This window comes from Pararge aegeria, chromosome 27, assembly GCF_905163445.1.
Source record: "Pararge aegeria chromosome 27, ilParAegt1.1, whole genome shotgun sequence".
In the NCBI taxonomy this organism is placed as follows: domain Eukaryota; kingdom Metazoa; phylum Arthropoda; class Insecta; order Lepidoptera; family Nymphalidae; genus Pararge; species Pararge aegeria.
The window spans coordinates 2,411,486-2,425,267 of record NC_053206.1 but is presented as its reverse complement, the minus strand read 5'-3'; the positions used below and the strand labels follow the sequence as shown (position 1 = coordinate 2,425,267).

Sequence of the window (13,782 nt, the reverse complement as noted above, 5' to 3'; positions counted from 1 at the left end):
AACACTAAACAATATCTAGATTTCAAGTGAAAATTATTATATAGTTAGCAAAAGACTATATACTAAATTTCTTAAAAGTGGACTAACGTTCTATAAACTCTATTATAATAAACAATTACATTTAATACTTTGGTAGTACTTACAAAATACTTTTTTTTTTTTTTATAATACTAATTTCGTTCGGAAATATCTTTGGACTATAATTAAAACTAGCTGACCCGTGCAACTTCGTTGCACCAAATCGGTTATTACCGGAAAACACAAATAAAATGACATTTTCTAAACATGAATCCTAGCTAGATCGATTTATCGCCCCCGTAACCCCCTGTATACTAAATTTCAAGAAAATTGTTGGAGCCGATTCCGAGATTCCAGTTATATATAGACAAGAATTGCTCCTTTAAAGATAAAATATAAAAAAAAAAAAAAAATACGGTCGAGTAAAGAAAATAAAATGCAAAAAACGGAATGAGATGAAGTTCTTTAGCTATATATTTTCAATAAGATTATAAAAACTTTTAAGATATTGAATAGGAGCAGACGTTACTTTGCGGAATTACTTGATATATTACGAAAATTAAGTTTAATTTGCTATACTCAGCGAGAGGCGCTGGAATTTGTATGGTGTAATTTATATTTTCAATCTTTATACTCCACACCAAACAGATCTTCGGCAATGTACCCCTAGCTTCGCTCCGAAATCGGGAGATGCTGATTTTACAATAAAAAATTGTTAAGTAAAAAATGTGTCGCCTTTTATATCTATTATATTTTTATTTTTAGTGTCCACTTCCCCGAGTGAAAATAAAGTGTCATTACTGGGTAAATTTTCTTGGGGAAAGTGTATTTAGTTATTCAGAAGAATTTAAGATATTTTTTGTATAAACCGTTTTATGAAAAAAAAAACAATTTGCAACGATTGCAAGCACTGGCTAAAGCCGCCATTTTAGTATCACTTCGTACTAAGATAGTTGAACTTTAGTCATTGCGTAAACTAAGTACATTGTTCAAACTACACGCACACTATAGAATAATGTTTAAACTAAACAAAACATATCCAAAATTAGATCATTTAATTTCTTTATTTAGTTAAGTTTAGAGAATTGTGTAGAGTACAGCAGAATAAAAACATAATTTTTTTTTTTAATAATCCACAGATATTTCCGACTAGAATACTATTAGAAAATAACTGAAAAGTGCGCTACATTTTTTTTATTAATTTCTTATTTAGTGTACGAGGATTTTCCTTATGCAGGTCACGAAGGCTATGGCGAGTAGAGAAACTTTGATGATTTCAGCATCTGGAATGCACAATAAAACCATTTTAATGCTCTGACTTCCAAAAATGATGAGTTAATGTTTTCTTGAAGTGTTTTTTTTAAAGTGGGTCACCTAATGAAACATCTGCAGCACCAGAAGAGCCACCGATGCGTTGCCGGCTTTTAAGGAATTTGTTTTTCCGCCCCTTGAATAACCCTAGATTGTATTTTTGAGGGAACACATCAGATGGGAGATTGTTCCATAATTTGCAAGTGCGCGGTAGAAATGATCTGGTATTTCGAACAGTAGAAGAATACCAGGCATCCAGATGATGAAAGTGGAATTTATTTCTACGGCGTGAGGTCAGAGAACAGGGAAGGAGGTATCAACGCAAATAACTCTTTAGAACACTCTCCATTATAGAGTCGATAAAACACACAAAGGGAGCTAACATCTCTTCGGTGTCAACTTCATTTGGGAGGATAAACCGCTTCGTTACGTAACGTATTACGACGTTAGTCGGTCTGGCTTCCTTTTCTCTCACGCATACGTTTGACGTCTACTGCTGGACAGTGGTCTTCAGAGGTAGTCGCTTGTTTCCAGCAGCTCCCAGCAACTCACTTGTCATGTCGTCACTATTTTTTCGAATTTACAAGTGTAAAATTATTAAAACACGTTTGGTGGTAACATTTTCCTTGTGAACGTACCTACATATCAACATGACTTATTGTATTTTTATTATAATGAGCATCAAGATATGCACCAGATTCCCAAAAAGTCTGCATATTTAATGGGTCGCCTCATATTTTACTCATCGCATGGACTGATAGTAGACATATAAATCAAAGAATGTTTAAGCGGAAGGCGACCGATCCGCACGTCGCTATAATTGCCGCAAAAACCTAGCTTGTGCGATTTTTAAAGACGTTGGCAAATTTCGGAATAATTCCAAAGTATCGTATCTCTGGTGTTACAACGCCTTAGGCCTATACATACAAATATTTCACTCATGTCGTCTGTCGACCTAATTGGCAGCAGACAGAAGCATCGTTTATCGGAGCGGGGTCGCCAAACCAGCAAAGATCCCAACGTCCATCGGTTCTCCAAGCTATGTACCACATCAGCTTCGCAACTCTCTGAGCTATGTCGGTAACTCTAGCTCCATCGCCCACTGAGTGACTCTGAGCCTTCTTATGAGGCGAAGGCGGCGATTAATTCTCGTTTTCACTAACTCTAGGCATCGGTTAAACCGAACGCCTAATGATTAACATGAGACAACTCTTATGAGATAGATATTTGAACGGTTAATATATGCATTGGAATCTCCTTAATAATATAGTATTTGTAAGACAACATATTAGTCTATATACACAATAAGTGGATATAAACAGTCGACTTACAAGAAATGGTCATAAGTCAGTGACATCTGCATATCGTCTGCTAAAGACACAGAAGTCATTTGTGGGATTGAGTATACGCTTTTATAATATGACCCCTAAGGTGATTTTGGACTTTCCCATGCATAAGTTTAAATAATATGTTAAAAAACATTTTTTATTGCGAGGTTACTATAAAATTGATGAATTTCTTAATGACAAGGTTGCTTGGAAGCATTCGGCTCCAAGATAGAAAAATGAAAGTTAAAATGTAAATTGTTGATGTTGAAAAAGAGCAATTGCCGAGTTTCTCGTCGGTTTCTTTTCGGTAGAATCTGACGTTTCAAAAGTGCTTATATTATGCCTACTTGAAATAAATGAATTTTGAATTTTAATTTGGCATTATTTTTCTAGGCATTGTATTGTTCGTTGTTACTTGTTAGTGAAAACGGGCACACGTTTCACATATCTAGTGTGTTGTTATTATGATTTCTGTTGGTTTCCTCTCGGCCGCTTTGATGTGCATATAAATGAAACTAAGTGGACTGTATATATACGTATTCTCTTACCATTGCACGTATGTTCTTTCTCTCGATACCCGTTCTCTGTGTCGCAGAGGCATATCTTGTCTGTGGGTGAGTGAACTCGGAGATGCAGGGGGGCGGTGCCGGTGATGTTGGGCGTGAGGCAGACGAGGCCGTCGTTGCACTCGTCGCTGTTCGCGCACGCGTGGTACAGAGCTGGAAAGGGGGTTATTATGTAAGCTACTGAAAATAATTATTAGGGGGTTATTATGTACGTTGGGGAACGATCTATACTTTTTTAAAAATTTTTACTTGCTGCTGCCGGTCTACGTTTGGGATGATTTTTTAGAAGTCCCTTCGGGAACGTTTGTTATTCTACGTGCTTTCAACTAACACTGCCAAAAATCAAGTCGATTGGTTGCTTGGTTAGGGTGTGAAGTAAGGAAAAGCAAACAAACACACTTTCGCATTTATGATAATAGTTTGGGGAAAAAGTCTTTTCGCATTAAAGTATGTATGAACTTGTAATAAAATCTCTTTGGCTATTTGTATCTGGTATCATTAAAAATTTAAATCTTAAAGAAGTTAATTCCAAATTCAAATTAGGAAAATGTGTGATTTTTATTTGTTTCTCGTACCGTGAAGATGAGTGTACCGAATGAAGAAATTCGATACATTTTTAAATTTTACCACAAAAAAAGGTAAAAAAATTTGCGATGTTTATGGATAAAATGGATGCCCTTTTTTGAAAAAGTGTAGCAAGATTGGCATATCGAAGCTGAAGCACTGGGAATTGACCACAAAGCAGTTTTGGCGAATTTGAAAAAAACTGGGTGCACAAAAAGCTGGATATTTGGGTACCTCACGAGCTAACTGAAAGGAACCTAAGAACTCGATTCTGAACTCTACTGCGAACAACTGATGCGATTAAAGCACGAAATTGAGAGAAAGCGGCCGGAATTAATCAACAGCAGACAACAGAAAGGGTGTGGTTTCTCATCATGATAACGCTAGACCTCACACATCTTTAGCCACTCAGCAAAAATTAAGTGAGTGTGGCTGGGAGGTGTTAATGCATCCGCCGTATAGTCTTGACTTTGCACCTTCAAATTTCCACCTGTTTCGGTCTCTTCAGAATTCTTTAGGCAGTGTCAGGTTAACCTCACGAGAGGACTGCCAAAACTACTTGTCACGGTTTTTTGTTCACAAGCCCCAAAATTACTATAGCAATAGGATTATGTCCCTAGCTACAAGATGGCAAAAAGTTATCGAACAAAATGGTACCTACAAACTCTAGTTAAATGTAAATAAACTATATTAAAAACATATTTTGAATTTTCTTAAAAAATGCGAAGAAACTTTTTCCCTAACCTAATATATTTATTAAGTTACTTTAATGAATGTTCTTCAGTGAGTGTTTATTTGCATATTAAAAGTATTTATGTAAATAATTCATAAAAATTTTCATCAGCTATCTTAGTATCCATAACACAAGCTACGCTTACTTTGGGGCTAGATGGCGATGTGTGTATTTTCCTAGTATATTTATTTATTTAATGTAATGACTGTTTTGCCAAAAAAAAAACTGCTGGACCAATGAGGAGTACCTAATGAGTTAGATTAAATAACCCACTTAGAAGCCGTTTGAGTAAAACGTAAGGTTTTGTGCCCATGCCGTGTTACCGTGGCCTTCATTCGTAATTAGGAATAATTAAACCTATAACAGCTTTCGTGTGAGATGCTATAAACGATAATCAACATGGCAATGGGTAGCGAAGGGGTAAATATTGAGCAATATTTCCAACCAATTATATTATTGTAGAGCCCAGTGGCGTGCACTCCATACATGCACAAAAGCAGTGCCTACCCTAACATTGATATATAATAATATAATAATAATAATAATAATAATTTATTCACAAGAATGTAGGTACATACAGTTTTTAAAATGTAAAGTAGTTATTATAATATTTATACAAACAAATGCGTGCCTCACAAATTATATTGGTGTGTATGTAACTCGAATAGGAGGAGAATTTGTGTCGTTTTATGCAATTTTCCTGGTGTATGCATACCCTGGTAAGAAACTGAATGCACGCCACTGGTAGAGCCGCAAGTTTGCTAGCACAATGATTGTCAAAGTCAAAGTCAAAGTCAAAAATATCTTTATTCAAGTAGGCCCATAGGTGGCACTTTTGATGCGTACATAAGAATTACACGGTAGTGAGATGATGGCGATAACCACATTCGTAAACTTAAAACTAAAGCTACGAGGGTTCCAAAGGCGTCCTGGTCTAAGAAGAAGCCCACAACGAACTTAGCCGGGTTTTTTTTTTTTTTTGTTATCACCATCTCACAATGTCATTTTAAATTATTAGAAGAGCAACCTGGTTAGAGCAATAATTTAAACCCAAGCTTTTTTATCGTTTACGTAGTCCTTTATACTATAATAGGACTTTTCTATAAGCTTACGTTTAATACAAACTTTGAACTTTTTAAGAGACATCTCAAAGATGTCAATTGGTAGTTTATTGTAGAATTGTATGCAATTTCCTTTAAACGAATTATGAATTTTATGCATGCCTAGTATATTGCACTGTAAGTTTATTCTTACTTCTAATGTTTAAATTATTGCAGTCACATTTTTTCTTAAATTTAGAAATGTTTTTATGAACGTACATTAAATTTTGAAATATGTACTGACTATACACTGTCATTATTTTAAAATCTTTAAATTTATCTCTCAATGAATCTCTCGGACCCATTTTGTAGATAGAACGAACAGCCCTCTTCTGCAGCACGAAAATAGTGCTAATATCAGCAGCATTACCCCAAAGCAAAATTCCATATGACATAATGCTGTGAAAGTAACTAAAATATACCAGTCTAGCAGTTTCTACGTCGGCCATATGGCGTATCTTTTTTACCGCATAGGCAGCAGAACTAAGCCTGTGCGATAAATTATTTACATGAGGTTTAGAATCTAACGTTATTCCTAGAAAAACTGTCGTATCCTCCAGTTTCAGTTCCTCATTATTAAGTAGTACAGTGGTTTTCACGTGTTTAACATTAGGTAAAGTGAATTTTATACACTTGGTTTTTTTTCCGTTAAGAACCAAATTATTAGCTTCAAACCACTGTACCACTTGAGCGAGAGAGTTGTTTACGTCGTCAAAAGCTAGTTCACGTCGATTTATTTTAAAAGTCAGTGATGTATCATCGGCAAACAGAACTATCCCGTGTTTGTCCTTGGCTTGTCCTTGATTGTGTTTTAGTACATGACAAAAAGTTGCATTGAATAATTGTTAAGTCATCGCAATGTGTCTCATTACGGGAGGAAACCGGTGCCAACCGGTGCCAACTGCATTGGATGATATGATGATAATTGTTGAAATGATTAATTGCAACACTGAACGTCATCTATTATGAATATTGTGCACTTGTGATCTGCCCCTGTCAAAAAATAAACATTGTTTCCGTCGTTTTGCTCAGTGCGTGTTTTTAATTTAATTACCTTTTTTTTTTTTTGTCGTGGTGGAAAAGCTTTATGGCTACCTCTGTCCTTGAGGTTAAGTGGGACTCGTTTACCCGAAGTAAAAACCACCACGTTCATCCCTCTTGTTGGCTTTATTGGACGTCCGGGGAACCCGTTGTATACTTCCCAGACTTAATTTAATTACCTAGTTCAATGAAATAAATACTAACATATAATATCAATAATGATGAATGAAAACGAACCGTTTTTGATGAGAATGACAACTGGCGATGAAGAGTGGAAGACGTAAGACAAGAACGTGCGCAAAAAGGTCGTGGGCAAATGTCAGTTAAGCAGTAAGCTTCACAGACTATGCGGAAAACCGGGTTAACTCGGCGGCGCTGTCTTTTTTTTTGTTTTTTTATATGTTTATAGACAAGCGCTTGACTGCAATCACACCTGATGGTAAGCGATGATGCAGCCTAAGGTGGAGCGCGCTTGCCTAGAAGATGCCTATTCACTCTTGATTTGAAGGTACTCATATTGTAAGAACTGGGGAAAATGGAAGCTGGAAGAGCATTCCAGATCCTAGCGGTGCCGATCAGAAACGAAGATGCGAAGCGCTTCGTACGCGTCCGCGGTATATCGACCACGTAGGGATGCAGATCCTTACGGTGCCTTACAGTTTTATGGTAAAAAGGCGAGGCCCCCCTCGCCTTTTTACCTAGATCAAATAGTTCTTGAGCACACTCTCCGAAATATATCCTAAAGAATACCGAAAGGGAGGCAACCTTGCGACGATGTTCCAAACTCTTAAGTTTTTTATTGGCTAGGTCACCGATGAGCCTTATAGCACGGCGATCCACCGAATCCAAGGCATCAAGCTGATACTTGGCAGAGCCATCCCATAAATGGGAACTGTACTCCATGCACGATCGAACTTGAGCTTGGTACAAGGTGAGAAGCTGGGTCTATGGTGGGATTGGACATTATGCTTATATATGCTTTTACCGCTCTACAGAACAATCGATTCGTATCTCTACCGCAAACGAATGATGAGATTAAGGCTTGAGTATACTCATTAAGAGTATATCAAAGCCGTTTTACTATGAATATTAAGTTTGTTTTACTCCCCGTAAAGCAGGAGAATCTGTACAATGAATAATTATCCATTGTAAAGTCAACATTCCCGAGGATGCTCCGGTTTCAGAGCGAAACGCGCGTTGCCGAAGATCTGTTTGGTGTGGAGTATAAGGATTGAAGACATTATAAATTACACCATACAGGTTCTCCTGCGTTTCGCGGAGTACAGCAAATTATGCTTAATTTTCATAATATATCATGGATTTTCGCAAGTAACGCCTACTTCTATCCAATATAATGTTGTCTTTTTCTTTTTTTATTCCACTACAAGTTAGCCCTTGACTGCAATCTCACCTGGTGATAAGTGATGATGCAGTCTAAGATGGAAGCGGGCTAACCTGTTAGGGAGTATGGTACTCGTACCCCTAACAGGTTTCTACGCGACATAGCACCGGAACACTAAATCGCTTAGCGGCACGTCTTTGACGGTAGGGTGGTAACTAGCCAGACCAAAGAAAATTCAGAAATTGTAAATTCCCAAATTGCTTCTGCCGGGAATCGAACCCAGGACCTCCTACTTAAATTCACAGCGTTCGCCTCTGCGCCAGCGAGTTTTACAAAATGTTATTTGCCACTCTGTGGTACTCGCCATCTTGGATTTGAAATTCGTCGTACTGTATCCAAAGAATTGAGAAAAAACAGAACCATCATACAGCCATTATTGCATGCAATGCAAGTGTCCAAAAACAGTAAAATCGTCCTGCGCACGCTTCACTTCACACCCACGGAATTTTGCTCACAAACTTCTCCCATTTTGTTCCTGTCTCTTTCCATTTTTGAATTCAGCTGGGCTAGTACGGGCGTGAGATACAAATTATATCCCCCGATTATATCCATTGACAAGGTATATAATAACGGTGCCCACCTGCCAAAATTACTGGAACATGGTTTATCCCCGTTTATTAATACACTTACTTTGGGGCTAGATGGCGATGTGTGTATTGTCGTAGTATATTTATTATTATTATTATTATTTTACACATATATTATTAGGATATTATTTCCACTTGTGCGCCAGTGCTCTGAGAGTTGATAAAGCTGTGGGAGAAGATAAATTGATATATAATTTTGTCCTGCCCATGCTGGCCGTGCTGTGGCGCGTAATCGGAGCTTGATTTCCAGGACAAGTTCTATTTTAGAATTGTTATCACGGCAATATCTGCATGGAATCGTTAACGCTATACGATCAAGCAAATTGCACCAACATAGCAATTGCAGAGCTCGCCAACTTTTCCCATTTTATTTATTTATTTAATGGACAATCAACAGGTTACAACAACAACTCCGTTACAGCTAAACAAAAAATGAAAAAAACATATAAATGTAATATTGTAGACTCACTTAAAGACTGCCACAACTTGCGAATAAAAAACTATATTGTCAGTTAGAAGGAGAAAAAACGATTAAGAGAGACATGAGAGTATAAGCTGTAAGATCCATCAGGCTGTGACATAAACTTGATGAATCTAGCACCGCAAATAAAAATATACATTTAGAATAAATTAAAAAAACAAATACTTAAATTATATATAAAATAATATTAAAAATGTTGACAATATATACTATAGAACAAAAGTAGCTAAACTAATACAAAAAAAGAGCAAAGGAAAAAAAAACAAGTTTAAACAGTACCACAGTATTGCGATAGGAAGTCGTCCTTTAGTTTATGGTAAACATTTGAAACATTTGAGGTCAAATAATTACTATCAACTGGTAAATGGAATAAAGTACACGCCTTTTCGAGAAACACTACTAAAGAGGAGTGGTTTTTGACACTCCAATATTAGTTGTGTTCAACGGTTTCTGTATGTTCTTAATTCTGTGAGTGTATATTATTCTACTAGTCACGTCCTTTCAGTTGATACCCATATTAAGGAAGTTGTAAAAAAATAGGAAATCCGCCATTTCGTGGCGGCGGAATTCTTGACCGATTTTCATCAATTAATCAATTAAGCTAAGGACACTCCCGACTTTGAAATGAATCAAAAATAAACAAAGTCAAAATCATTTCATCGATTCAGGAAATACGATTCCACAGACAAATATACATACACACAGAGACACGTCAAACTAATGACACATCTGGTCTTACGTCGGGGATTAATAAATATATTAATATATTAAATTCGAATGTAAGTTTGTTTGTTACGCTTTCACGCAAAAACTACTGAACCGATCATCATGAAACTTTGGAAATATATTCTAGGAGGTAATAGAAGTAATATAGGATACTTTTTATCCCGAAATTAAGCTCAACTCCTTCGGGAGAGGTGATGAAAAAGTTTGACGATTTTACACAAGGACTATACAAAAAATCTTAGAAATGTTCTTCGTTAACCTTTAGCATATAAATCAACTAACAATGCGATTTCGATTCGCCCTATTACGATTACTATTTTTCATAAGTGATAGGAGCTGAGACTGGTCAGACAGTTCTTTCAGATATTGTTTATGCGAATAGAATTTTTTTTTTATAAGAATACACAACTTAAAAATTTCAGTACAACTACACCTAAATTTATTACATGTGTCTCAGAAAAACAAAAACAAACGCAGACGAAGTCGCGGGCAACAGCTAGTAAATATATAGAATAAAGGCCGATGCTCAAACCAATGGGCTAAAACCGCTCTAATTATAATACCGACCCTTAATATCAAAAAATTCTTACAGCATAAGCTTGCTGTATAACTAAAAAGGTCAACCCTACCCTGTAATCAAATTTTACAATCTCGATCAATCTACCCCCAAGCCAGTAACATTAAAAGGTCCATACACAGGGCGATCCGTCCTGGCAATCCGACGCAAACGATATCGCAAGTATGTAAGCAAGTATTTTCACATTAGTTACTAAATCGCCGGCGATTTCGGTGATCGCATACAATCTGGATAAAGACATGGTGTAATATATAATTTCTTCAATCTATATACTCCACACCATACAGATCTCCGGCAATTTACCCTCTAAGCACTTTTTGCTCCGAAACCGTAGCATCCTCATTAGATGTTTACTTTACAATGAATAATTGTCTTTAAAAGTTTAAAGTCAACGTCTCCTACAGCAAATTAAGCTTTATTTTTATAAAATATCATACATCAAATATAATATATCATATATAATATATCAAAGTAACGCCTGCTTCTATTCAATATGCGTGTTCGGATTCTAACCCGGCTCCCCGAAAGTGAAGCCGTAATCCTCACGATTGGGCTATCGCGGTCCGTTTATTACACGTATATTACTTCCGCTCGGGGCAACTCCCCCATAATACAGCTGTGGGAAAAGATACATATTTATCCCTCCCCTGGGGAGAAAAGTGTCTCCAATCCACTGGGCCAGCAGCCAACGGGGGTAAACTCCAAATCCCTGTTGCCATGCTTTGGCAGGAAGACAATTTATTTTTTCCCTTGTCAGAGGATAACTTCTTTACCGACGTATGGGAGAAATTTTATAGCAATGTAACGTTTTTCTGTTACGCGCCATATTTATTCCTAATACATTCAACACGTGAGTGTGATTGTGATATTTTGTTTTATTTAAACTTAACCTCAGTTTTTGATTGTAAATATCATTGAACGTAAATAATTTTATTAAATCTAGCAATTATTAATTAATACGACTGTTAACTGTCTAATAAACATCAAATAATTGTAATAATAAAATGATGTCATAAAGAATTTTCACTTCTTACGAGTGTACACTAATATCCCTATCCCTACTAATATTATAAATGTGAATGTAAGTTTGTTTGTTACACTCTCACGCAAAAACTACTTAACAGATCCTCATGAAACTTTGTACACATATTCTTGGAAGTGTTAGAACTAATATAGGATACTTTTTACCCCGACATTAAGCTCGGTTCCTTTGGGAGAGGGGATGAAAGGGTTTGACGATTTTACACCGGCAAATTATAACCGATTTAAATAATTAATTTGTTACTATAGAGGTTATAATATGTGTTTAATTTTAGTTGATTATGTTTAAGTCTGATGAATGTGGTTGGAGATAGAGGACAGAACTCCTCAGTGGATAGCAGCAAACCTCTCATTTAAGGCTGAGCGATACTGAATACTTTAAAATACTACAATTTTTTTTTAGAACTACAACTTAATTGATTGCCACATCAAAAAACAAAATCAAACGCAGACGAAGTCGCGGGCAACAGCTAGTACAGACATACATTTTTATCCACTGTCTAGCCTAGCCGTGCTGATCACAATTGGCGAACAAAGCAACACTTCGCATTGTATGCAAGGAATACTTCGTTCAAAGTGACACCATACGTCCACCAACTTGAGGCATTAAGTAATTAAAAAAAAAATCAAAATTCATTTATTTCAAGTAGGCCTAATTAATAAGCACTTATGAAACGTCAAGTCTGTTTGTAGTGACTCTACTACCGGTTCGGAAGGCAGATTCCACTGAGAAGAGCCGGCAAGGAACTCAGCAGATTGCTCTTTTCCAACATAATTTTAAAGTTTAACAATCTTTAGAAATTTTCTGTTTTGTTAGAGATGGAGTGGCCTGCTTCCAAGCAGCCTTGCGTTTAGGAATTCATCAATCGTGTAGTAACCACCATTTTTTAAATGTGTTTTAATATATTGTTTAAACTTAGGTGAAGGTAGATATATCACATCAGACATATACCCATCCCCACAAAAGATTTCTGTACTTTTCTCAGACGATATGCAGATATCACTAATTTATGTCCGTTTCCAGTTAGTCGACTGTTACTGTTAATGAAAATAAGGGTAGACTTACACTTAGTGACGGGCTCGCAGCGTCCGTTCAGCGGGGGCGAGTTGTCCCCACACAGGCACCTGGTGACGGGGTCGTAGTGCGTGCGCACGCAGGACGCGCTGTTGACTCCCAGACACTCCGCCTGCCGGTTGCATGCTCGTGCTGCGGACAGAGTACTTAGTCTATGGATTGTCAAATCCAATTTTTTTTTATAATAATTTACGGACCAAGCTGTTGGCTCAACTGATGGCAACAGAGCAACACTTCGCGGGTCATGCCATAAAAAAAAAACTAAATATAATATACTCGTATACCACGACAATACACACATCGCCATCCAGCCCCAAAGTAAGCGTAGCTTGTGTTATGGGTACCAAGATAGCTGTTGAATATTTTTATGAATATAATACATAAATACTTTTAATATTCTCGTATATATAATTATAATATAAACACCCAGACACTGAAAAATATTCATGCTCATCACACAAACATTTTTCAGTTGTGGGAATCGAACCCACGGCCTTGGACTCAGAAAGCAGGGTCGCTGCAAACTGCGCCAATCGGCCGTCAAACAAATTCTACAAAGTGCCGTTCTGCATCCATCAACCTGTGAGGCGCAGCTGTAAAACGTGTGCTTGTAATTACACCGACAAAAACGCCTTCTGGCAGTAATGCGTCTTGGCGTAAACCGTACCTGATCTGTTACAAGTGGCTCTTGTACAACTAGAATTTAAAGGCTGTAAGTTAATAGAGACTGAATCCGTTCGCAACGTAGACTCTACTGAGAAGAAGATCCGGCAAGGAACTCAGCGGTTTATCTTTTTCAAAATCAACATTTTACAATCGTTTTTCTATATTGTGAGAGATGAGAGCTGAGCTAGCAGGTTCTAAGAAATCATTGTCAACGTCGATAATTTTCTATAGTTTGGTTTCTCGTGGGAGATAAGAGCTGAGCTGACTGCAAGCAACCTTGTCTAGCTACATAACGTTACGAAAGTTATTAAAGGGCGTCCTTGTGTTCCACGCAGTGTTGACTGGGTTCAGTGACCGCTCGTTCGATCTCAATCAGATTCCAAATCACACCGCAGTAGTTCCTTGACTAAATGGAATCAAGCTCACACAATCTTACTTTGCCAGGCTGAAGTTAGCTCCCCGAGACTTTCGCGCATGTAGTATGTAATTTAATATATTTTTTTAAATTAACTGGAGCCTGGCTGCTATTAAACCTGATGGTTGATAGGATACACGTGTTGCTTGAC

At 37.0% G+C, this 13,782-nt stretch overlaps 1 protein-coding gene across 2 annotated transcripts in view; it reads right to left on the bottom strand.

Moving 5' to 3' along the window:
* Positions 1 to 1,219: 1,219 nt before the first annotated feature.
* The window catches only part of LOC120635772, a 28,763-nt gene continuing 16,200 nt past the window's right edge, over positions 1,220 to 13,782 (bottom strand). For both annotated transcript variants that reach the window (XM_039906926.1, XM_039906925.1), the window contains exons 2-4: positions 12,542 to 12,682; positions 3,206 to 3,376; positions 1,220 to 1,301 (exon numbers count right to left, since the gene is read on the bottom strand). In XM_039906926.1, coding sequence (XP_039762860.1) covers positions 1,228 to 1,301; positions 3,206 to 3,376; positions 12,542 to 12,682 — 386 coding nt within the window. In that variant the 3' untranslated portion in view covers positions 1,220 to 1,227. The remainder of the gene's footprint in view (positions 1,302 to 3,205; positions 3,377 to 12,541; positions 12,683 to 13,782) is intronic.